The sequence below is a fragment of the Dipodomys spectabilis genome, unplaced genomic scaffold (genome assembly GCF_019054845.1).
Source record: "Dipodomys spectabilis isolate Male_0828 unplaced genomic scaffold, ASM1905484v1 ptg000234l, whole genome shotgun sequence".
NCBI classification, from domain to species: Eukaryota; Metazoa; Chordata; class Mammalia; order Rodentia; family Heteromyidae; genus Dipodomys; species Dipodomys spectabilis.
In genome coordinates, this window is record NW_024870911.1 from 21,669,311 (window position 1) to 21,694,160 (window position 24,850).

At 50.4% G+C, this 24,850-nt stretch overlaps 2 protein-coding genes across 2 annotated transcripts; both read left to right on the top strand.

Moving 5' to 3' along the window:
- Positions 1-385: 385 nt before the first annotated feature.
- Positions 386-7,380, top strand: Krt78 (keratin 78). Its single transcript, XM_042698983.1, has 9 exons — positions 386-751; positions 1,203-1,417; positions 2,895-2,955; positions 3,357-3,452; positions 3,969-4,133; positions 4,661-4,786; positions 6,535-6,755; positions 6,982-7,016; positions 7,100-7,380. The coding sequence occupies exons 1-9, from the start codon at positions 386-388 to the stop codon at positions 7,378-7,380; spliced, it is 1,566 nt and encodes a 521-aa protein (XP_042554917.1).
- Positions 7,381-13,651: 6,271 nt separating this feature from the next.
- Krt79 (keratin 79) lies at positions 13,652-22,098 on the top strand. Its single transcript, XM_042698891.1, has 9 exons — positions 13,652-14,128; positions 16,726-16,946; positions 17,810-17,870; positions 18,030-18,125; positions 19,529-19,693; positions 19,868-19,993; positions 20,885-21,105; positions 21,669-21,703; positions 21,893-22,098. Exons 1-9 carry the CDS (start codon positions 13,652-13,654, stop codon positions 22,096-22,098), a joined length of 1,608 nt encoding a protein of 535 aa, XP_042554825.1.
- The last annotated feature ends 2,752 nt before the right edge of the window (positions 22,099-24,850 follow it).

Here is a 24,850-nt window from a genome sequence, read left to right on the forward strand (position 1 = left end):
TCTTTCTCTCTCCTCCTGCCTCCTTCTCCAGGAAGCCTTCCTTGAATGGTCCTCTGTGACTTTGCCCATTGTCCAGTGTGGTGATCCAGGTCTCTGCTTGCTTCCTGGTCTCCTCCTGCCAACCCCGGAGCTCCCAAGGCAGGAGCTGGGCCTCTTTCTCCCTTAATCTCTGCACGTGTCTGCCATCCCTTCTCCAGGTGTGTCATAGTAAGTCAGCCGGAGCCAAGTGGCCGACACAGTCAGACTAAGAGCATCTTGCTCTCCAAGGTCCAGCCCAGGGATGGGAGGGGATAAAAGTCCCGTGCCTGAGCCCCAGGGCAGGAACACACACACACACCTTGACCCTCTTGTCTGTCTGTAGCTACGTGAACTGCCTGTTTTTGCCATGTCTCTCTCCCCTTACCGGGCCCAGAGGGGCTTCAGTGCGCACTCAGCCAGTACGGCTCTCTCAGGAGCCCGTGGCCGGGCTGCCTTCAGTACCAGAAGCCTTGGCTCTTTCCGGGGCTTTCAGGGAGGTGCTCGAGGGAGGACCTGGGGGTCTCGGGGAAGGCTTGGGGTATGGCCTGCAAAAGGAAGTGGTGGGCCTGGGCTTTCACTGTGCCCTGCGGGGGGCATTCAAGAAGTGACCTTGGATCAGAGTCTGCTGATACCCCTGAAGATTGAGATCGACCCCCAGTTCCAGGTGGTCAGGACACAGGAGACCCAAGAAATCAGGACCCTCAACAACCAGTTTGCTTCCTTCATCGACAAGGTGAGAGAGGGCAAGTCTGCCCTCCTTCTACCATTTTTTTTTCTTCCACAGCAAGGAAGTCCTCCTGTAGTCTAACTGGAATCTCTCTGTGTAGGCTCTGGTTATTCCAGGACTGGGACTTAGGGGCAGAGAACATTGATCAGCAGTGGGAAAGACCCTTCTTTTAAAAAACAATTTTTTAAAAATTGAGATTAAGTGATTATATACATTTCACAGTATTGTGAGATAGTTAAAGTCACAGACACATTTTAACAAGGCAAATTGTCATTTTATCATGGTCCATAAAGTTTGTGAATTCTATAGGCTTTGACAATACAGGGAAGGACACTTCTATGTTAACCCATCCAATCATGTGGTTGTTCTCAGGGGAGAGAGGGGACTGTCAAGAGTGTATACCAAAACTTCCCTCTCCAGTGGCTGGAGCCTCAGGGACTCTGTTCCCTGGTTGCAGGTGCGGTTCCTGGAGCAGCAGAACAAGGTCTTGGATACCAAGTGGTCCTTGCTGCAGCAGTTGGAGGTGAACGACAGGCCCCGGGGCCTGGAGCCTGTCTTCGAAGCCTGCCTGGACCAGCTCAGGAGGCAGCTGGAGCAGCTGCAGAGAGACCGAGGGGCGCTGGATGCTGAGCTGAGGGCCTGCCAGGACCAGGAGCAGGAGTACAAAGCCAAGTAGGCAGTGGCGCTTTCCCTCATGGGAAAGGTCCGGGAGGACTTCCACCAGCCTGCAGGTCTCCCTCAGTGCATTCGCACCACGGATCTTCCTTCTCTCCTTCTGCCTCCCCTTCCCCCTCACCCGCAGGCAGCCACCTCCCCAGGTCTGCACACACTAGAGGAAGCTCAAGGTGGATCTATCTCACCCCTGGGTTGGGGCCCATTCCTATGAGCTTTGTCAGGAGGGCCCAGGTTTCTGGTCAGGGCTGGGAAGGGTTTATTTAAATAATGCCTCAGTGGGTTTTTTTTCCCTCAGGAGATTTCCTGTTTAGCAGGCTGTGGGCTAAAGTGACTCAGGTGCCCTCTGGTCCCCAGAAGGCAATGAATTAAGTGGGACTGTCCCCAGGACCATGCCACCACTCACAGTGGGGCTGTGGTTCTGGCCTCCTTACCTGATGGTGTGGGAGAGAGCCCTGTGCGGAAGGGAGATGTGGGCCAGAGAGGCTGTGAGTTGAGGACAAGCTATGCGGACTCAGGTAGCCGCTTTATCCACTTGCCTGCCTCAGTTTCCACACCTGCACACTGGAGAGAGGTTCCATTCTGACCTCCAGGGCTGGTGGAAGATGGAGGAAAGGGGGATTCAGGGTTCTGGGTCTCCTAGGGAATAATCACTGTGAGCAGTGGTTGTGGTGGAGGAGGAGAATCTTAGTCTAGTTCTTTTTTCCTCATAAAACCCAAGCTGAGTACCACAGATGATTCTTGTCTGTAGTAAGAACAGGTATTTGGTAGGATTTTTTTTTTTTTTTTTGCAGTGAGGGGGGATTGAACCTATGTCCTTACACACACAAGGCAAGTTCTCTACCACCGAGCCACACACTCAGCCTGAGAACAGGCGTTTAAATTGCCTTACAAACTGTGAAGTCATGTGGTCTATTGTCACAGGGGACATGGGCTGATGTGACAAAATCTCCCAGTGGGAAAGGAGAAGAGAGATAGCAATGATTTAAAAAATGAAGTTAGAAAATCCTTCTTCTTTATTTCAAGTAGCTGTACAAAGGGGTTTCAATTCCACACGTCAGGTTATTGGTGCAGCGCATCTTGACCAGTGTCATGCCTTCCACTGTTCTCTTCCGTCTTTCCCATTCTGGGGTAGGTTTTGGGTATCTAAAGGCAAGGCTCCTGGGCTGGGAAGGTGGCTCAGTGGTAGAGCGCTTACCTTGCATGCCTGAGGCCCTGGGTTTGATTCCTCAGCACCACATAAGCAAAAAGCAAAAAGCCGGAAGTGGCGCTGTGGCTCAAGTGGTAGAGCGCTAGCCTTGAGCTGAAGAGCTGAGGGACAGCGCCCAGGCCCAGAGTTCAGGCCCCACGACCGGACCCTCCCCCCCCAAAAAAAATAAAGGCAAGGCTCCTGCTCAGGGAGGGAGAACTTGGGGACAGGGTTGTGGGCTCTGACTTCAGCAGACATCTGATGTGTCCTTTTCTATCTAACTGGCAGGTACGAGCAGGAGGCACACCAGTATGCCATGGTGCAGAACGACTTTGGGGTCCTTAAGAAGGTGGGCAAATGCTCCAATCGGAACGTGTACCCCCACTATGCATTCTGCTCCCAGGCTGGGAGGGCAGAGGGTAGAGCCCCTCTGATGGAGGTCTGGCCGTCCCTCTGTGTGCAGTCCTCCTCTGAAATAGGACATTTGCCTAGACACAGAAATCCTTCCAGACAAGGCATCTGGGTGTCATTGCAGGAGAGGGTGAGGACGGAGTGGAGGAAGTAGAGAAGGGTGGGATTAGCAGGGAGGGCTTCCTGGAGGCATCACGGGTGGGTGTAGGCTGGAGGATCATGCAGGCCAGGGTGGGATTGGAGTAGGAAGGGAGTGTAGAGGTTGGACAACTCCTCTGTCAGTACAGGGGCCACCAAGAGGAAGGGAAGGAGGTATGAACTCTATCTTCTTGTCCCCAGGATGTAGATGGGGTTTTCCTGAGCAAGCTGGAGTTGGAAGGCAAGCTGGAGTCTCTGAGAGATTACTTCTGCTTCTTGAAGTGTCTGTATGAAGAAGTGAGCTTTTGCTGGGGTGGGCTGGAACAATGAAGGGGACAATGTGGGCAAGGTCATGGTGAGGGTGGGGGGAGAGCAGCCAGGAGGGGGTGACTGAAAAGGGCAGCTTGGATTTGTGATCACTCAGTCATCTGACAATCAGCTACTGAGAAGTCACTGTGTGGATTGCTAGATAATGGGAACACATCAATGGATAGCCAGATTTAAACAGCACACAAGGCTGGCTTCCTACAGACCCAAGCACTAGACTTAGTAAACAGTGAGTGATGTAAACTGGGCCCTGGTGGCTTATGCCCGTAACTCTGGCTGCTCAGGGAGGCTGAGATCTGAGGATCATGGTTCAAAGGCAACCCAGACAGGCTGGCCTTCCCTTTTAAATGAGGATACAGAGCTCCACCAAGGGCAGCCTGCACTCAGAACTCCAGTATGAATGTAGGTGATTGGCGGTGAGAGTGTGGGCATGTTTATCAAAGAGAGAACAGCAAGGTGTGGACACTGAGTCAATCTTTGCTGTAGGAGCTGGGCCAGCTGCGGTCCCTGGAGAGCGACACGTCTGTGGTGCTGTCCATGGACAATAACCGCTGCCTGGACTTCAGCGACATCATTGCTGAGGTCCGTGCTCGTTACGAGGAGATCGCACAGAGCAGCAAGGCTGAAGCTGAGACTGTGTTCCAGACTAAGGTGCGGGGGTCAGGTGGTGGTGGGGAGGTGGAAAGGCCTGCTCTTGGGAACATCTTGGTTCCCACTGGGGTGCTTATTTTTTTTACTTTTCTGTGTCAGTACTGGGGTTTGAAGTCAGGGCCTGTCGCTGAGCTTTTTTTTTTTTCCCTCACAAGGTTAGTATTCTACCACTTTTGGCTTTCTGCTGGGTAATTCAAGACAAGATTCTCTCAGATTTGTCTGCTTGTGCTGGCTTCGAACCATGAGCCTCCTATCTCAGTATCCTGAGTAGCTAGGATTACAGGCATGAACCACCAGCACCTGTAATTGGGGAGGCTTTTGATAACTCTCTGAGGTCCAGGGCTCTTTCCAGAAGGCTGGGTTTTCTGCATGCACATATACCATGCCTCGGACTCATCATTGACTTGCATCAGGAAAATGAAGATGTCGGAAGGCACCTTTGAAGGCTGGGAGATGGGATGCTCTCTGGTGTTGGGGTCAAAGGCAGCCATCTTCCTAACCTGTTGTGTCTACGCCGCTCCCTTCAGTACCAGGAGCTCCAGGCATCGGCCCAGCACCATGGGGACAGCATGAAGGAGACCAAGATGCAGATATCCCAGCTGCAGCATGCCATGCACAAGTTGCAGAGTCAGATCGCAAGCCTCAAAGAGCAGGTGAGGCTCCCGGCCCCCATCCTCCTGGATAAGTGGCTGTGAGCCACTCCTGTGGGTTCCCTTCTGAGTGAATTCAACCTCCCGAATCCTATGCACTCTAGCTCTCACGTTGGTATTTCTGGGTGACTGTCACTTGTAGTGACTTCACTTCCAGGTGGACCTCTTGCTCTTGGCTTCTTGGGAAGAAAGTTAATTTATCTCTTTGCTTATCTCTTCTTTGACTCTTCTTCTCAAACTGAGCAGAGACTTGAAGGCTCAGCACTGTTCTTCCTGGGCAGCTGTTGGGGGGAGGTGAGAGGTAGGGGAGCAGGCGAGATGTAGGTATGATGTAGGCAGAAGAGGGAGATTCGGTGGGGCATGATCATAGAGTGTGATATCACAGCTTACCAGTTGTTGAAAATCTTTGATTTCCGTTCCCCAAACTGCAAAAACTGACTTGGGGGTGCTCAGAGGGTTGGGGAGCAGAGACCACAGACTCAGGTAGATTCCCCAAGCACTTAGTCTTCACTTCCAAGCACCCTCCTGAGCAGGGAGGGCCCTGTGGAGAAGGTTCTTGGAGCATGTGGAGGTCACCCTATCTCTAGACTTTCCTTAGCAGCTCTCCTCTGAAATGGATCTGAGGGTGAAGGGACCGGAGTCTAGGCTCAATTTCCTGTCCAATGTTTCCCCAGTGGAATTGAACTCTAGTTCTAGAATCCTCTGTGTGGTCTTTCTGATACTGATTCCTGGGTCTCCTGAGGACCCTGGGGGACCAGAACCTCTCTGTATGGGGCCCAGAATCCTGCAGCTGCCTCTGAAGCACAGGTTTCTACCGAGTATCTAGGCCTAGAAATATGGCTCCTCACACAAAGCCTTTCCGACAAGAATCTATTTCCATCTTTTTTTTTTTTTTTTTAATGCTGGTCCTGAGGCTTGAACTTAAAAACCTGGGTGCTGTCCCTGAGCTTTTTTTTTTTCTTCTCAAGGCTAGCACTCTACCACTTTAGCCACAGCTCCACTTCTAGTCGAGCTAGTTAGTTGGAGATTAGAGTCTTAGGGCCTCTTTCCTGCTTGATCTGGCTTTGAACCACAGCCCTCAGATCTCAGCTTCCTGAATAGCTGGGATTACAGGCATGAGCCACTAGTGTCTGGAAACTTCCATTTTTGTGGCATCGTCTCTCTTTGTCTGCCTCTGCTTCTTCCTCCTTCTCCTCCTCCTCCTCCTCTTCCTCCTCCTCCTCCTCTTCTTCTTCTCCTCCTCCTCCTCTTTCTCCTTTTCTTATCTTCTTCCTTCTCCTCCCCTCCTTTTCTTTTTCTTCTCTTCCTCTTTTTCTCCTCCTCTTTCTTCTTCATACTGTATTTGGATGCAGGGATTGTACTTCTAGGCAAGTGCTCTACCACCTGAGCCATGTCTCCAACCCTTTTTTTTCTAAGGACACCAGTCACTGCATTTAGGGCTCACCCGAATTACAGTATGATAATATATGATCCTTAATTCAGTACATCAGTAAAGGCCCTACTTCCACATAGGATTATGTTCTGAGGTTCTGGGTGGTCAAAAACTTTTGGGTGACCCATTTAACCTTGTATGGGAGGTAAGGAAACTGTGGGGGCCATTCTTTCTCTTGCAGCAAGAAGAGCTGGAGGATGGGGTGGCTGCAGTAATTCTGGGTTTGTGAAATTTTGGTCTGTGCCCTTTCTTCCATTGTGTCTTCCATGGGGCTTTGGGGCGTACACCCACTGTCCCCCTCATTTCTCTCCATTTCCAGAATGCCAACCTGCAGTCAGCCATTGTGGATTCTGAGCAGCATGGGGAGACAGCTCTGAAGGATGCCCAGGCCAAGCTGAGTGAGCTGGAGGGAGCTCTGAGATCCGCCAGGCAGGACATGGCCCGCCTGCTGCGTGATTACCAGGAGTTGATGAGCACCAAGCTGGCCCTAGATGTGGAGATCGCTACCTACCGCAGGCTGCTGGAGGGCGAGGAGTGCAGGTGGGACAGGTCGGAGGGAGCTGGGAAAGTGTGGCTGGGTGGGTGGTAGGAGTATAGACTACCCCCACAGAGCTCTGGGAGATTTCCTGACACTGTGAGTCATGAAGGGTGATCAACAGAAGGCTTTTGAACTGGGGACTGTAAATCTTATGAGAGGTTGGGTGGGCTGTGCCTAAGCACCTGTATCTGTTTGTTAACATTTCTCATCTTGTCTTTTCTCCCCCAGGATGTCTGGAGAGTGTCCCAGCCAGGTCACTATCTGTAAGTATGAGGGGAGCTCAAATGTGGGGGTCTTCATGAGGGCACTGAGGACCCTGGTATGACCGTCGGGCATTTCTTGGCAGCCACAGTGGACGGCAGCGTCTTGGCGCGTGGAGGAGCTGGTGGCGGCCGCGTGGGAACCTGTGCACTCAGAGGCGGCAAAGGTGGCTTTGGGTCTGGCTGCTCCAGCATTGTGACCGGAGGCTTCCATGCTGGCTCGGGCTCTGGCTGCCGCCCTGTTCTGGGCTCCTGCTCTGTGTCTGGCTCTGGCTTTAGCTCAAGCTCTAGCTCTGGCTCCAGCTCTGGCCACACCATTGTGAAGAAGACAGTGGAGTCGAGTCTGAAGACATCCATTATATATTGAGTAACCGGAAGGCCACCTACCTCCCTGCCCTATCCCCTCGAGTCCACTGCCCACAAGGGATTCTGAGGGAGACCATCAATAAAGTCCTGCTCCATCTCTGCTTTGAGTGCTCAGCCATTGGCTTCTTATGTGTGTGACCCCCCCCACCCCAAGTCAAGGTGCACAGAACCTATCCTCCAGCCAGTCAATCTCAGTCTTCCCATTCCCTATAGCTTTCAGCCTGAGCTGGGAACTCTCCTGGATGGGCGTGGCCAGGCAGTATCCCTAGTGCTAATATTATTTTGTGACTCACGCTACTCAGGAAGCTGAGATCTGAGGATCACAGTTGAAGCCAGCCCAGGCAGGAGAGTCCATGCAACTATTCTTTCCAATTCACCACCAAAAAGCCAAAAGGTTCAAGTGATAGAGCGCCAGCCTTGAGCAATAGAACTATGGGATAGTACTCAGGCCCTGAGTTAAAGTCTCAGTAATGTTGTGCGCATTCACGTGTGTGTGTGTGTGTGTGTGTGTGTGTGTGCGTGCGCGTGCACACGCATGTGCACACACACACACACACACACACACACACACACACACACTGTCCTTTAGTGAGGGGAGAGGCATTTTGGCAAGAGGATGGAGGCTGGAGCCAAGGATACCACTGCTGACTTCCTCCCTCCTCTCTCTGGTCCTCTGTTTGCCTAACTGCCCTGTGAAGACACAGCACCACGTTTCCTTTTTATTCTGTGTGCCCTTCCTATCTTCTTCCTGCAAACTGTATTCAGGACACTCAGATTTGAGGCACGGTCCTAGCCTTGAGGCCCCTCTGGAAGGGACCTGTTCCCTTCTGGAATTCCCAACACAATCCTTCCCACCCAGGAGAACCAGAGCCTCCTTCCCAGAGCCCTGGGACTCAGTGCTGGCCTCCTTTGACTAGTTCAGATCCCCTGTGCTGGGAACAGTGTGTCCCTTCTTCAAGCTCTTCTCATGGGTGCCCTGGTTCAGCTTTCTCCAAGGCCAGTAAGCCTGGTTCTTGCCACCCACTTCCACTTAACCAATTCTGAGCTCTGACTCAGAGATGTTAAATTGTGAATGGCACAGATGCTAAGCAATAGTCTCAAATACTGGTTCCAAAGGACATTGAGAGGGGAGACCAAAGGGCAAAGACAAAGAATCTCTATGGCAAAGTGCAGCTTTTGCGTCACTTTTTTCAGAAATGGTAATACCCTATCATTTAAGCCACAGCTCTACTTCTTCTGGCCTTTTGGTGTTTATCTGGAGATAAGTTTCACCAACTTTCCTGCCCAGGTTGACTGAAACTTGATCTAGAAGGCAGTTGATGAGGCACCATCTCAGACTCCCAAGTAGCTAGGATTACAAGCATGAGCCATCGGTCCCCAATCCAGTGTGTTTCTTGAATGCACGCCATCTCCTGTATCTCCATGTATATTTTATCAGTTCTTCCATTGTGGTCCCTCATCAATTGCCCTTCTAGAACAAGTTTCAGTGCTGGCCTTTCATCCCTACTCCTCTTTCTTCTCAAGTCTGCACCCACATTTTTAGTACCCTAGTCCCTTATGTCCAAACCTTCTGGATGGATTCCTCCTGTTCCTGGCACATTGTGGCTACACCTGTTGCTGTCCTGGCCTCTGTGGCCTGTCTGGTTCTGACCGAACTCAGTTTCTCTGTTAGCTAAGTGCTTTTCCTGCACCAGGAGCTTTGTTCAGCTCATGCCCAGGGCCTTCATGGCCATTTGGGGTTAAAACTATGCTCTTTCCCCTTTCTCTCTTGGCTCCTATCCCATCCCATCCATGCCACAGGCCTTTCTGAACAGTAGGCTGGAAACATCTTTTTTTCTGTTATCTTCTCTTTTTGCTCTCTGTTGGAAGCCAGAAGCTGGGGAGCCTGGGCTCCTACCCCTGGAAGGGGTCCAGGGGTAGGAGGAGAACTTTTTCTGCCCATCAGCCACCAAGGGGGCTTTTGCTGTTTCTCCTTCCTCTTTTTGCTTTCCAGAACTGGCTCCTCTTCCAGCTCTGATGCCTGTATGGCAGGAGGTTACAATATTTCTCTTTTGCATTAGGAGGAGGACAGTCCTTCCTTAGATCAATGTGTCCTTCTGTCAAACTACCCAAGCTGGAACTCTTGGGTTTAAATTAGCACTGCCATTTCCTTGTGCTATATCTTTCACTAGGTGACTGATCCTATCTACCAGTTTCCTCAGCTGTTAACAGAGACAAATAGCAGCATCCATTTCACAGGGTTGTGTGGGAATGATGCCACTCAGCACCACAGGGGGAGAGCAACGCATCAGAGTTAGCTTGGTTCAATTGACTATTTTTCTTGTGGGTGGGTTTGAACTCAAGGCTTCTTGTTCTTGCTTGGCTTTCTCAGTCAAGGCTGGCACTCCACCATTTAAGCCATGCTTCCACTTCTGGATTTTTGCTGGTTAATTGGAATGAAGAATCTCGCACACTTTTCTCCTGGGCTCATTTTGAACCGTGTTTCTCCAATCTCAGCCTCCTAAGTAGCTAGGATTACAGGTGTGAGCCACCAGTACCTGGCCAATAATGGCCTTGCTCTAGGTCACACATTGTAGTTCATGCAGCAAATTGCTTGTGGCCAGACTTGTCCTTCTCCTCTTCTTCCTCCTTTTTTTCATCTTCTTCCTTCTTCTCCTCTTCCTTTTCTCCTTCCTTCCTTCCTTCCTTCCTTCCTTCCTTCCTTCCTTCCTTCCTTCCTTCCTTCCTTCCTTTCTTTCTTTTTCTTTCTTTTTCTCTCTCTATTTCTTTCTTTCTTTTTTCTCTTTCTTTCTTTCTCACCTCCTCCTTCTTTTCCTTCCTATTCTTTTTGTTGTCCTGGAAGTGAGGACCCAAGAGTTGAATTGACTTTAATGAGAGGATTACTTCCAGAAGTATAATTCACCAAAAGAGTAGTCATAGCAGTAAGTTGAGAAGCTGCCTCCCACCTAGAGCTAGGGTGGTCAGGTGCCTCAGTTTGTCCAGGATTGAAGGGACTTTCAGAGGAGCTGGTTACCCAGTGTAGAGATGAAAATGGAGGAGATATTGTCTGGGTAGAAGAGGTGGAGGAGGTACCTGGGAGGAAGCTGCTGTCCTGGAATTAGGGGAGCTGGGAAGAACCGAGGACCTCAGTCCCACTGGGATGTCCTGCTTAGTCTCCCTTTGGTCAACTTGAGCAGCAGAAAGCAAGAAGTAAGGAGAAGCTCCATGGTGAGAGGAGGGTAGAGACTGGGAAGGATGCAAGAGGCAAGGAGGGCAGAACCAGTGTGGAGAAAACACATGATGGCATGAGAAGTGTCTGGGTCTCTCTGGATTATGTAGGAAGGCTCATTAGTGCTGATTAGATGAGAAAATCTTGCTCCTCTCGGTGCAGCACCTCAGCACCAAGTGTTCCCTGTTGCTCTGCATTCAGGCTGGCCCATGTTTAGGGTTCTATCCTGTGGTGGCAGCACTATTTAATCCCTGTGGTTTTTTTTTTTTTTTTGGGTGCTGGGGCTTGGACTCAGGGTCTGTAGTGTTTTGCACAAGGCCACTTGAGCCACCACCCTAAAAAGCTCCACTTTTTTTTTTTTTTGTAGTGAATGGAGATAAGCGTCTCATGAACTTTCCTGCCAGGCTGTCTTTGAATGGTGATTCTCAGATCTCTGCTTTATGTCTCTGAGGCTGGTTGTCTTCTGCTGATCCTCCTGTCTCTGCCTCTTGATTTCTGGGGTTGTAGGTATGGTCGATGTTTAACTACAGTGGCTGAGTTCTAGTTATTTCAAGAGGCTCAGTCAACCAATGAAGCCGAGAGCAATGAAATAATCCCCGCACTGCATTTATTTCCTATAGACGTTGTCAGGTGGTGTCAACGGAAGTCTGCGAAGCCTGGTTCATAGACTATAGATATGGCTTTGTTTTATAATTACTCAAATAAAATAAAAAAAATTGCTCAGGCGAAAGATGTAAAAGTCTGAGTTTTTCCTTCCAAGAATACTTAGAAGAGGTCTGAGCTTGGATGTCAGGCAGTTGAGTCAGGAGGAAGGGCTGCAGGAGTTAGAGACCTCTCCCATCCTGTTGGACACGAATGGGTGAGTGATGGGCCGGGTGGGAGGGAGGCTGTCTAAAGCAGTGATTAGGCTGCTTGTGCACCTGCCACCTGCTTCCAGCACAGGGAAGGCCTGGCATGGACAGCATGCTGGGTAAATGTATGAAGGAGTTGCATGCCTGAATGCCAGTCTCTGGGGTGGGTATATTTCTGTTTACAGCCTGACTCCCACTCCCACCACCCCACATGGTGACTCAGAGGGTTGACATCATTGCTGTGCCCAGGGGGCTTCAGCCGCCTCCTGGAGGCTAGCTCCCACTCACGATCGTCTCCTCTCCCACGCTGCCCAGGAAGAGATAAGGGAGGCTGAGAAAGTGATCACAGCCTGGGGAAAGGAGACAAAGGTTGATGGGAAATGACGGCTCAGACTAGGCTATCACATTCTCCCAAGGATTTCTATAGTGGACTGTGCTTAGAAGCAGAAGTGTTGAGGCCCAGAGAGGCTGGGAGCTACTCAAGGAGGTACACAGCTCTGCGGAGATTCATCCCAACTCCCCTAAATTCTTGGTATTTTAAGTGCCAGAAGGAAAGGAGAGTCTGTCAGGCATGAAGGGATCAGATCTATGAGTTATCTTTTTCCTACCCCTCATGATGGCGGCAAGCAATCGGGAGCTACTTGTATTCTCCTAGAGGCCCTAGGGTAAAAGATACTACTGCTCCCTTATGGGCCAGAGTGGACGTAAAACTTTGTTATAATAAAGATGATATACAGAGGGGTTACAGTTACGGTTTGAACAGTGTCACCTTTTCCTTCATTTTCTCCCACTTTCCCCCCACCCAATCTCCCTCCTCACCCCTTCCCTTACAAGTTGTATAGTTCAGTTTCAACATAGTATCAAATGAGTATCACTACTGAATTAGTTCGCCCTTTGCAGAGTGGACTTTTCCTCTGTCTCCTCCGGCAGGGCCCCTGCCTCTCTATTGGGATCAGGACAGTTTCTGTCCTCTCGGGGCTGTTTTCTTGCTGAAAGCTGAAGGAGGAGATGAGGGTCAGTCTCTGTCACTTCTTCAATCAACTTAGGTCTCTACATTGGGAGTCTCGTTGTCTTTGCGTGGACCGTGTTTGGTCCCGGCAAGTGGATAGAAACCAGGATAAACATTTGGAATGATTTAAGGAGCCCTCTAATCTCTCTCCTCTAATGATTTAAGGAGCCCTCTAATCTCTCTCCTCTTGTGGTCAAGGATTTAGACTCTTGGTGATCAGGAAAGAAGGAAAATGATGGGCTCCACCATGGACCTCTTGGGGTTTTTGCTGATCACAGACTTCTGGCATTTCCAGCCAGAACTGCAGAAAGGGGGGCCCTCTATTCACATTCAGCTCCCTCCAAAGCAGCTGGGCCCTTGTGGAAAGGGTAAGGGACCTCAATTGGTAGCTAAAGCCCCCACCTCCCTTCAGTCCTTGGAAGAGAGAAATGAAGTAAGGACCTAAGCCACAGCCCCCTGCTTGAGAGCCTGGGCTCCTCTATTCCCCATTACCTCCATTACCTGCCCAGGCCCACATTCCGGCAGGGACCCACTTTCCGCCCCTGAATCTATGTTGTCCTGCACAAAAACTCCATCCAGCAGACAAAAGAACAGGCTGACCCACCTCTACCCTGTCACCTGTGTCCCCCACCGTGGTCCTGCCAAAAAGACAAGGAGGCCGTGGGCTGGGAGGGTGGGACTAGAGCAGGCCTGGGAACTCTTTGTAGCGGCCCATTGCCCAACCTTCTTTCCCTTGCCACCTGCACAGCCCTGGGCCCTGGGGCCTTGGCTTACCACAGGGCCCTGGGACAAACCCTACAGAACAGAGCCCCATTGACAACGGCCATCAGAGCTGGGTGGGAGGAGACCAAGTCAGCCACCGGGCGGTGGGGGCAGCTGTGGGAGCCCATACCATCCTGTTCCAAGTTAGGAGAGCCTGAGGGGAGAAAAGGTGGCTTCCTCTCCAAACAGTCTCGCCTTCTCCCAGCTCTAGCATACAAGTGATGGCTGGGAGGGGCCCCCTCCTGCCTCCTGGGGGAGAGGGGACTCCCTCCATGCCCACAGGGCCCCTCCCTCTCTTCCTGGGGCAATGGGACAGGAATGTGTGTGGAGTTTAGGGCCAGCCCAGCTGGCAAAAGATAAAAAGGCCCATCCATGGCCTGGTAGCTCATTGTGTTCTCTCTCGATCTCTCAGCCTGCTTGCTAGCTGCTCTGTCCGACAGCCATGAGATCCTCTATGTCTCGGCAGACCTACTCCACCAAAGGAGGCTTCAGCTCCAACTCGGCTAGCGGAGGGGGTGGTCGCCGCACCCATACCAACTTCAGCTCGGTGACCATGTCCCGGAGTGGTGGCAGTGGTGGTGGGGCCAGCTGCGGCCCCAGCATGGGTAGCTTTGGCAGCCGGAGTCTCTATAATGTTGGAGACCACAGAAGCATCTCTGTCAGTGTGGCCCGTGGGGCTTCCTCGGGTCGGGCTCTGGGAGGCTTAGGCTTGGGTAGTGGGGCTTATGTGGGTCTGGGGGCTGGAAGACAGACATTTGGTCCTGCCTGTCCTCCTGGGGGTATCCAGGAGGTCACCATCAACCAGAGCCTGCTGACTCCCCTCAACGTAGAGATAGACCCCGAGATCCAGAGAGTGCGCACCCAAGAACGCGAGCAGATCAAGATACTCAACAACAAGTTCGCCTCCTTCATAGACAAGGTGGGCTGAGTGGAATTGGGAGGGCTTGGAATGGAAGCAAGGCCTGGAAGGGAGGAGGGGCTGGGCAGAGGCTGCTGCAGCCTACATGCCCCGAGGCAGGCTGGGTAGAAAGGCTTTGATCTCTGTTGACCCTGGGGTCTGATGGCTGGGACAGTCTGCAAGGTCTTTGCTGTGAGCTGGCCTGGAAATCTATATTGTACTTGGGAGACTGAGGGACCAAGCTCAGCCTGTGTTGGAGGTTTTCCTAGGGCTGTGATGAGATTATTAGAAGCAGCCTTGTCTCACATTTAAAACTCGGATTGTCTTGGGAGTCCAACAAGTCACTGCAATGAAGTGTTAGAGCCCTGTCTACCCACTTTTCTTTCAGCCTGGAAGGAGGCTTAAGGACAAGTTAGGGTTGGGACAGAGTTGGAGATCACAGCGGAAACTTCCTTTTTTTTCTGCTCCCTGTTTGGGAAGGTCAGTCTGGGCTGGACAGTGAGGGCGATCTCTGGGTCAAAGAGGAGTTTGACTTGTTGCTGATCAGGAGTGCTCCGAACCCTTTTCTTGCTTCCAGGGTAACTAAGAATACTATGATCAGACATTTCTTGGTCAGCTGGCATTGTCTCCCTCTGCCCTGAGCCAAGGCAGTGGGGGTCATGATAGGAGGTGCACTCAACAATGAGATCTAGTTCCCACGGGTGGAACTTCTACAAAGAACATTCCCTCTCTCTTTCTCATGTGGCACTCGTGAGAAGAACATAGGTGATGTCCCCATTTTTGAGATGAGAAAACTGAGGCCTGCCACACAGGTATTGGAAGACAGAAATGGAGCTAGAAATTAGGTTTCTGGCTCCATGGTCCTGGGCACTGAGTGCACCTGTTGCGTGAAACACCTGTGACATGTGACCCTGGGCCTGGCGCACCGTGGAGGTGGGAGCTGCAGTGACTTGGTTACAGGGAGTGAAGCAAGCTCCCTGCCCACCTACGCACCCTCTCCCCTAGTGACTTCTGGTTCTTTCGTGGGACTGTTCCAAAGGTCAGAGTTGCAGAAACTTCTCTCAGGCTCAGAAAATTACAGCCTGAGAGTTGGAGGTCTGAAGAGTTGGTGTCCTGTGACTCAGAGCCCTGGAAGTGGGGGTAGGGGAATGGATGTCAAACTCACTTTATAGGCCTTCTTCTGAGTCTATAGACATAAAACATGGACGTTCTTTTTAAAGCTGTTTCCCCTGCCCCCCCTCCCCCCCCTGCAGTTGTAGGGCTTGAATTCAGGGCCTGGGTGCTGTCCCCGAGCTTCTTTTTGATCAAGGCTAGCACTCACTTCAGTCACAGTGCCACATCTGGCCTTTTCTGTTTATGTGGTACTGAGGAATAGAAGGAACCCAGGGCTTCATGCATGCTAGGCAAGCACTCTACCACTAAGCCACATTCCCAGCCCCCACTTCCATTTTTTGAGTGGTTAATTGGAGATAAGAGTCTCACAGGGACTCAGAGCTCAGCCTCCTGAGTAGCTAGGATGATAGGCATGAGCCACCGGCATCTGGAAAAAGCTGAGTTTTTAAAAAATGTGGAATTTGTAGAGAAGTTGCAAGAATAGTTCAACTTATTATTATTACTATTGTTATTATTTTTTGTCAATTGTGGGGCTTGAACTCTGGGTCTGGGCACTGTCCCTCAGCTCTTCAGCCAAAGGCTAGCGCTCTACCACTTGAGCCACAGCGCCACTTCTGGCTTTTTCTGTTTATGTGGTGCTGAGGAATTGAACCTAGGGCTTCATGCATGTGAGACAAGCACTCTACCACTGAGCCACCTTCCCAGCCCCCTGTTATTAATTTTTTTTGTGTACTGATCCCGGGGATTGAACTCAGAGCCTGCATACTGTACCTTAGCTTTTTTACTCAAGGACGGTGTTCTACCACTTGAGCCATAGTTCTACTTCTGGCTTTTTGGTGGTTATTTGAAGATAAGAGTCTCATGGATTTTCCTGCTTAGACTGGCTTGGAACCACAATCTTCAGATCTCAGCCCTCTGACTAGCTAGGATTATAGGTGGGAACCACTGGGCACTCAGCCCAACATACTCTTATATGCTTTCAAATTTAGTAATTTTTCACATTTTGCCACCTTCCCTTTCCTTTCCCCCTCCCCATGTCTTTCTCTGCTCTCTCTAACCCGCTTATGATGCTTTCATTTGCTTATGCTTTGTAGCCCAGATTAGCCTAGAACTCTTGATCCTCCTACCTCAGTCTCCTATGTGTTAGGATTACAGGTCTGAATTACCAGGGCCAGTGATCACTGACATTTTGAACAGTGGGTTTTGATGCAGAATTCAGGTTCAGAAACATTATAATGTAATCCTAGCTACTCAGAAGGCTGAGATCTGAGGATCACAGTTCGAAGCAAGTCCAGACAGCAAAGTCTGTGAGACTCTTATCTCCAATTAATCACCAGAAATTTGTGGCTCCAAGTGGTAGAGCACTAGCCTTGAGTGAAAGAGAGTTCAGAGTCCAGTTCCCTCAGGACCCCAACCTCAGTGAGGAGCAGGTGCTGTTCTACCACCCCTGTGATGCTGACCTACTGTGGTGCTGACACCCAATTATCTTTCTTTCTCTGGCTTAGGTGCGGTTCCTGGAGCAGCAGAACAAGGTGCTGGAGACCAAGTGGGCACTGCTGCAGGAGCAGGGCCAGAACATGGGGGTCACCAAGAACAATCTGGATCCCCTCTTTGAGACCTATGTGGTCAGCCTGCGGCGGCAGCTGGACAGCTTGCAGGGAGAGCGGGGAAGGCTGGACTCGGAGCTGAGGAACGTGCAGGACGTCCTGGAGGACTTCAAGAACAAGTGAGGGAAAGTGCAGGACTGGTTTGCTGGTGAGGGGATGTGGGAGGAGAGGCATGGAGTTCTTCAGCACAGTCATGCATTCCCAGGGTCCTTGGTGCTCCTGGAAGGGGTGTGTGTGTGTGTGTGTGTGTGTGTGTGTGTGTGTGTGTATACAGTCAAAGCTGATTCCCCTGGGACTTAGGTCCAGGACCTGCTGCCACTGGGAGAATTGGTGTGCTTGTTTGTGTGTTTTCCATAACCTGACCCTGGCTATTTTTTGTGTGAATGTGCTGGTACTGGGGCTTGAACTCAGGGCCTTGAACTCAGCTTTCACTTGTCTTTTTGGCTCAAGGATGATGCTCTACCATTTGAGTCATACCTTCCCTTATGGCTTTTTGGTAGTTAATGGGAGATAAGAATCCCACAGACTTTTGTGCCTATGCTGAATTTAAACCTAGATCTTCAGATCTCAGCTTTCTGAATAACTAAGATTACTGATGATAGCCATTTTTTTTTAAACTTGAAAGTCTCAGCAGAAGTGGCTGGGGAGAAGTTGGTTCTTTTTCATGTCATGGCCTTGTTGAAAGGGGACACAGTAATTAACCACAGTTGGCACACTTTCACTTGCTCCTCTATGGCCTCTTAAGGACTCTGACCCAAAGGGATGTCTGTTCCTGCACTAATTCCATGCCCTTTTTCCCAGAAGAGGAAAAGAGGATATTTAAACTAAGGAAGCATCCTAAGTTTCTTTAATAGTTATCCGTATTAAAGAATCACTCCCCAAAGATGTACTTGTGCAATGGGGGAAACTCATTGGGCTAGTGGGTTCAAGGACTCAAGCGCAGATCTGGGCTGAGCAGACTTGAACCTTCCCCTTGGAACAGGTACGAGGATGAAATCAACAAGCGTACTGCTGGGGAGAACGAGTTTGTGGTGCTCAAGAAGGTGAGTGGATGATGGGAGTGTGATTGGTGGTCTTTGGCTGCCAGGGTGCTGGCTGAACTGGAGATGAAGGGACCCTCCCCTCCCCCCCCTCCCCCTCCCCATCACCCTGCCCTGGCCCTGTCCAGGCTGAGCTGGCTGTCTTGTTCTCTCTCACCCCAGGATGTAGATGCAGCATACATGACTCGAATGGATTTGGATGGCAAAGTGAACACCTTCCTTCAGGAGATTGATTTCCTGCGGAATCTCTATGAAATGGTGAGGTGGCCAATGGAGAGGGGGGAATTTGCATACATTTACATATAGCATTGAATTTGCCAGTCAGCCTAATTGGCAAAAGATGGAGACTTGACCCGTCCCATGTGTGAAGTACTTTCAATGAGCCAGGACTGGGTGAAACTTCTTGTACAATCCTTTTAACAGTTCCTATAACCTAAGTACCATGATTGTCTCCATTTTGTATAGTCCAGGGCTCATGGGCTCAGAGTCACTTGCTCATGGTTACAGAGCTAAGTGAGAGGCCAGAGCCAGAATTCAAACTTGGTTCTTGTACTCCTCTAGAATCTTGCCACTTTTTTTGTGTTGTCCTTGCCTTGGCCAATTTGTCCTGGGGTAAAGGATGGAACAGCAGAGATGGGCAGAGAGGGAGTAGGATTCCAGGCTGGAGTAGGAATGAGATGGGGATAGAATCCAGGATTCTAAGCCCAGTGCTGGTGGCTCATGCCTGTAGTTCTAGCTACTTAGAAGGCTGAGATCTGAGGATTGAGTCTGGGCAGCAAAGTCTGTAAGATTCTTATCTCCCATTAATCAATAAAAAGCCAGAAGTAGAGCTGTGGCTCCAGTGGTAGTGCTAGTCTTGAGTGAAAATACTCAGGGATGGCACCCAGGCCCTGAGTTCAAGCCTCAGGACTGTCTCTCTGTCTCTCTCTGTGTCTCTGTGTCTCTGTCTCTTTTTCTGTCTGTCTCTCTTTCTCTCTGACTCTTTCTCTGTCTCTGTCTGTCTTTGTCTGTCTCTGTCTCTCTCTGTCTGTCTCTCTCTCTCTCTCACACACACAATTTAAGACTCTTCCCCTTGGAGACTAAGAGGCATTACAGACTAGGAAGAAGGGGGTTGGAACTAACAAGAATTCCCTAGAGAACCAGGGGTTCTGAGAATCCGTTGGGACCTGAAAATCAGCCTTTCATCCAGTGTAAGATCACTTTTGTGACATTCTCATTTGTTAGTCAGCTGACCTCTACTTGAATACTTCCTGTGAAGGCAGGAATTGCCATTGTTGACCGATCTGGGAAAAGCTGCCTTGAGTTTTTTTTCCATTTCTGTCCTTGACTGATCCCAGACTGTGTGTGTGCGCATGTATGAATCCCAAGACATGTATGGGAGTAAGCATCCAGGTCTCTTAGTCAATCACTCATAACACAGAGGGGCAGAGAGGGAAAATAGACATCTGTTCATGCAGCAAACCTTGCCCTAGTTCATGCATTATGTTAGAAGTTATCTTATTGTTTTGATTGTTTGGGCAACCCTGGGTAGTTTTACACAATGCTTTTTTTTTTTTTTTTTAGACAACTAGGGTGGCCTTTCCAATGCTCCCCAGGGCCCTTGTCCTCCACCCCCTTCTGTCTTCTCTGTGGCCTGGTGGCAGCTGCTTCTGTTTTTTCAGGAGCTGAGCCAAGTACAGACCCATGTGTCGGATACCAACGTGGTCCTGTCTATGGATAACAATCGTAACCTGGATCTGGACAGCATCATCGCAGAGGTCCGTGCCCAGTATGAGCTGATTGCCCAGAGAAGCCGAGCAGAGGCTGAGTCCTGGTATCAGACCAAGGTGAGTGGAAGGCTGGCTCAGGCATGTGGGCTGCAAGAGGTACACCCCCCCGCCCCCCGCCCTGCCCTGGGACCTCAGAGTACTGGGGATGAGTGCACTCAGCCCTCATGACGGTCTCCATTAGAGGGTGGGCTTGGGGCTCTAACACCTCCCTAACCCTTCTTTGGCCTCCAGTATGAGGAGTTGCAGGTGACAGCTGGGAAGCATGGGGACAACCTGCGGGACACCAAGAACGAGATTTCGGAGCTCACCCGCACCATCCAGAGGCTGCAGGGGGAAGTGGATGCAGCCAAGAAGCAGGTGGGCCTTTATTTGTGGTCCTTGCGGGGGTCCGGCTTGGGTCTTGGCAGGACTGGTGAGCCTGAGGAGCCAGGTCTGTTCTTCAGAGGGATGGGCAACTAAATGCTGAACCACCAAGACTGAGGTCCTCCCCCAACCCCCCCTTGCACTGGTCCCGGGGCTTGAACTCAGAGCCTGAGCACTGTCTCTGAGCCTCTCTGTGCTTAAGGCTAGTACTCTACTAATTGAGTCACAGCACCACTTCTGGATTTTTCTGAGTAGTTTATTGGACATAAGAGTCTCACAGACTTTCCTGACTAGGCCGGCTTTGAACCACAATCCTCAGATCTCAGCCTCCTGAGTAGGTAGGATTACTGGCTTGAGCCACTGGAATCTGGTCAATTTTTTTTTTAAAGAAGAAACTGGGGAGGGAACTTGTCTAATAAATAGTAAATGCATAGTAAATGAATGAATAAATAATTTGTAAATAAATAGTAAAACAAGCAGGATGAGCTTTTCCAAGAAGATGCATCAATTTCATTTCTAGGTCAAAAACAGGAGGCTGAAGTTTCTAAATTCTAGGTCTAGATGTTGGTTTCAGCTAAGGTGTGGCTAAGAGGTATGAATTCTCCTGATCAGAACAAGGCATTTGGCTAATAGAAAAATTGTGACATTTATTCCATTTCTTCTGAAACATTGAGCTGAGCTGCAGGAAGAGAGATTGAAGTTTGACATCAGTCAGGACTACATGATTCTGCTCATTGTAACTCTGCTCTCTGGCACATATTTCTCCCTTCCCATTCCTCGGTTATCTGGGAAAGGGGTATGGTGATGGTAGTGGTGGCACCTGGTTTTGAGGAAAGAGAGGTGACTCTGGAGGATGTTCCTAATACCTTTCACCCCTCTGAGCAGTGTCAGCAGCTGCAGACAGCCATTGGGGAAGCAGAGCAGCGTGGGGAGCTAGCGCTTCAGGATGCTAAGAAGAAGCTTGTGGATCTGGACACAGCCCTGCACCAGGCCAAGGAGGACCTGGCCCGGCTGCTGCGGGACTACCAGGCCCTGATGAACGTGAAGCTGGCCCTGGATGTGGAGATTGCTACCTACCGCAAGCTGCTGGAGAGCGAGGAGAGCAGGTGGCTGCCCCTTTGCCCTTTTATCCTGAGAAAAGGGAGAGGGAGGGAGGGAGGGAGGGAGGGAGAGAGAGAGAGAGAGAGAGGCTGTTTAGTCTACACTGGTGGGGCAGAATGGGGCAGGCACCTAGCTCACCGAGCCTGTGCCTGTTCACCTCCTGGATGCAAAATCATCCCTCATCTGTGAGCTAAGGGCAACAGCAGCACAGGATGGAAGCTTCCTCTGACAAGTCCAAATTCCCCCATCAGTGGAAGCTTTGAAGGCAAAAAAAAGGTTATTTCTGTCCTTGGAGAAGTTACTAAGGCTGAGACAGGAAGTGGGTGGAAAGGAGATGAGCAAGGGTCTTGGTTTGGTCCTGGGTTTGTGGTGAGGGTGTTGTCCGTGGTCCTGGGCCTACTCGCAGTCTCTGTCCTCTGCCCATACTGGCTTCCAGCTGTGGTGGGAGGTCCATGGCAAGGCTTCTCATGGCTGTGTCAATGGATGGTGGCACTGAGGTAAAGGAAGGAGAGGATGTACCTGTGGGCTCTGGAGATCACTGACCTCTCCCGGTCTTTGTTTCCCCTAGGATGTCTGGCGAGTGTCCCAGTGCAGTGAGCATCTGTGAGTATTTGCTGTCTAGTCCTTGCCCTGTCCCTGGCCTGGCCCCAGAGCCCTGCTGCCTACTCATTCCATGCCCCTCCATGAGTCTCTCTGGAGCCAAGTCTAGAGTTTTCTGGACTGGGCTTCTCTGCCCATTTCCCCATGGCTCTGCTACCCCAGCCTGCCTAACCCAGAGCCTTTGCCTTCCAGCGGTGACTGGCAACTCCACCACCGTGAGCGGAGGCGTCTCCACAGGCTATGGAGGTGGCATTACCCTGGCAGGCAGCAGGGGGGCCTGCAAAGGTGGATTCAGCTCCAGCATGGGTTACAGCACGGCCAAAGGTGGGGCAGCCTCAGGGGGCACATCTATCCTGCGGAAGACCACCACGGTCAAGACATCCAGTCGGAGATACTAGTGGTTTGGGCTTTGCAAGTGGGGTCTCAAACCCACCCTCCCAACCTACCTGCCTATTGCTGCCATTCCCACCTTCTTTCTCAGGAGCAGAAACAGCCCAGGGGACCAGTTCTTTATACCACTTGATTTGCATATGATTTGCATTTGGAGTGAGGCTCAGATCTGCCCAGGTTTTCTGCTTGGTTGGGAGGTTAGGGGCATCAGCTAGAGTACTGACTTTCTGACCATGGGAAGTAGCAGTCTTGCTATCTTGGCTTCCTTCATCTACTGCCTGTCTGCTGCTGTGAGTCCAGGGAAGATTGGGGGGAGGCATAGGAGGGAGTCAGGAGTGGTTCCCAAAGATCCTCCTACCTCTCCCATCCCTTTTTCCCTAATTCAACTTACAGTCCTGTCCCCTGACTGTGCCTTGTGATGTGTCTCAATAAACAATGAGCTAGCTGGTGGATGGTGGCTGGAGTTTGTCTTACTTGAGGAACTGAAATGTGTTCATTGATCTGCAGTACTGTCTCATGCTCACCATGTCCCAATCACCACCTGGCTGGGAAAAGGCTCCTTGCCTAGTGCAGAGGAGCTTAAAGCTCAGAGGAAGAGAGTTCCCATCTACAGGGAGCCTCAGCTTCTGAGTCTATCACCTTGCCTGTCTGTGTTGCCTGTTGTACACTCATCATTGCTTTGAAGGCTAGGTGGCATGGTTCTGTCAGGGTGGAGATCCTGGCTTCAGAACGATACAGACTCAGGCTTACATTTCAGCTCTACCACTTACTGGCGGTTTGGCTTTCGACAAGTTACTTAATCTCTCTGAGCTCAGTTTCCTCTTCTGTAAAATCTGGGTCATGAGGATAATAGGTGTGAAGCATCTGGCATAAGGGACCTTGTGAAGATTGGGTGCCCTTGCTCCCCTTCCCTAGACTTCTTCTCTTAGAGTCACATAATTTCTCTCTCAGCCCTAATTTTGTGCTTTACTAATCCATTAGTTTGCTGCAGATTTCAGGAGGGGGGGGGGATACTATTGGATGGCCCACTTTCAAGGGAGAAAAATTGAGGCTCCCGGAAGTCAATCCTCATAGGCTCAGCTGTCAAGCTGGTTAGGGGAGGTTAGAGGTGCTTAAGATTGTGATTTCATGCCCTCTTTCCTTTTTTCCATGGAAGCACTCTCTACCCCACCCCTGCTTCCAGGATCCAAGGACTCTCCCTTCATTATGTTCACCTTTTTTTTTTTTTTAGTTGAGTGCTTATGGCTTACACTGATAACCCCAGCTATTTGGGAGGTGGAGATCAGTAGGACTGAGGTTTGAGGTCAGTCCCATGGAAAAAGTTTGCAAGACTCCATCTCAGCTAATAGCTGGGGCCAGTGGCATGGCCCTGTCACTCGATAGTGGTCCAGTGGTCCTGTCAGCTAGACAGGATGTGGAAATAGGAAGGATCAAGGTTCCAAGCCAGCCCAGGCCAAAATGTTCACGAGACTGTCATCTCAACAGAAAAAGCTAGGGGTGGTGGCATATACCTGCATTCTTGGGAGGCATAAATAGGAGGATCATGGTCTAGGCTGGGCTGGGCAAAAAGTGAGACCTGTAAGACTCTGTTTCAACAGCAATCAGAGCTAAAAGGTGTGGAGTTGTGGATCAGGCAGCGGACACTTGCCCTGTAAGCACAGAGCCTGGAGTTCAAACCTCACTACTTTAAAAAAAAAAAGAAAGAAAAGAAAAAAAAAAAGAGAATCACCACCTTTCTTCCTCAGCCTTCCCTCCTGCCCTAAGCCCTCTATCCCAAGCTTGGACCCCATTCCTCAGTCTATATGAAGTAATTTGCCTGGCTGGGCCTTTTACCCTCAGCTCTTCTCTAGTGCCTCCATCTGTCCCTAGAGCCCCCATCCTTCTCCCCATTCTGTAAACACTGCTACTCATGGTAGAAGCCCATGTTCTTTCACCCTGCTTACTACACACACACACACACACACACACACACACACACACACACACACAGAGCAAGCTGAGGGAAAGCCCACATGGTTTTCTGGTGGAAGGGACTCACTTGGTAGTACAATTTTGTGAACACTAGGGCTTTTCTTACAATTGTTTTATTCATCATGACAACCTTTCCAAAAAGGTCTGCTATGCCAGCTCTGAGGCTCAGGAAGCAAGGTGACTTTCTTGAGACCACCCAGCAAGGAAGGTGTGGAGATGGGAGTCCTATCCATCTAATTTCAAAGCTTGGGACTTTATAATGTCTTCTCCTGGTGATTCTGCCCCACACAACAGCTTTTGTCTGTGAGAATCGCAGCCGACCTACCTGCCCATTCTGCAGGCCTGGTCCCTCTCCTTTCTGTCCCTACTCTGTTCCATGATTAAAGTCTTCGTTTGCGTGGCCTGGTCCTCAATAAAGTAAAATGTGATTCTGAGAAACCAATCCTGTATCTTCTAGTTAACTAAAACTAAATAATTGTTAATCTTGTGGCAACCCCAAGTCACATAGTAAGAAAATTCTGATCTGGAACTGTTATCACAATGATTTTATCATCAGAATTGTCAAAAGGTCACAAAACTCTCAAACTGTAGCATGAAAACAAAAAGCTTATATAAGAGAGAACTTCCTGAGTGAGAGAGGCAGAGAGAAGAGAGCCTTTTTGTGGGAAAGATGTGTTCTTCTCATAGGGACCGGAGGCAAGCAATGGAATAAGGTTCTATCTAGCATGGCAGCTGACAGCTGGTCCCACCCCAAGCCCTAGCCCCCTCCCCCATGACCTTTCCTATCTC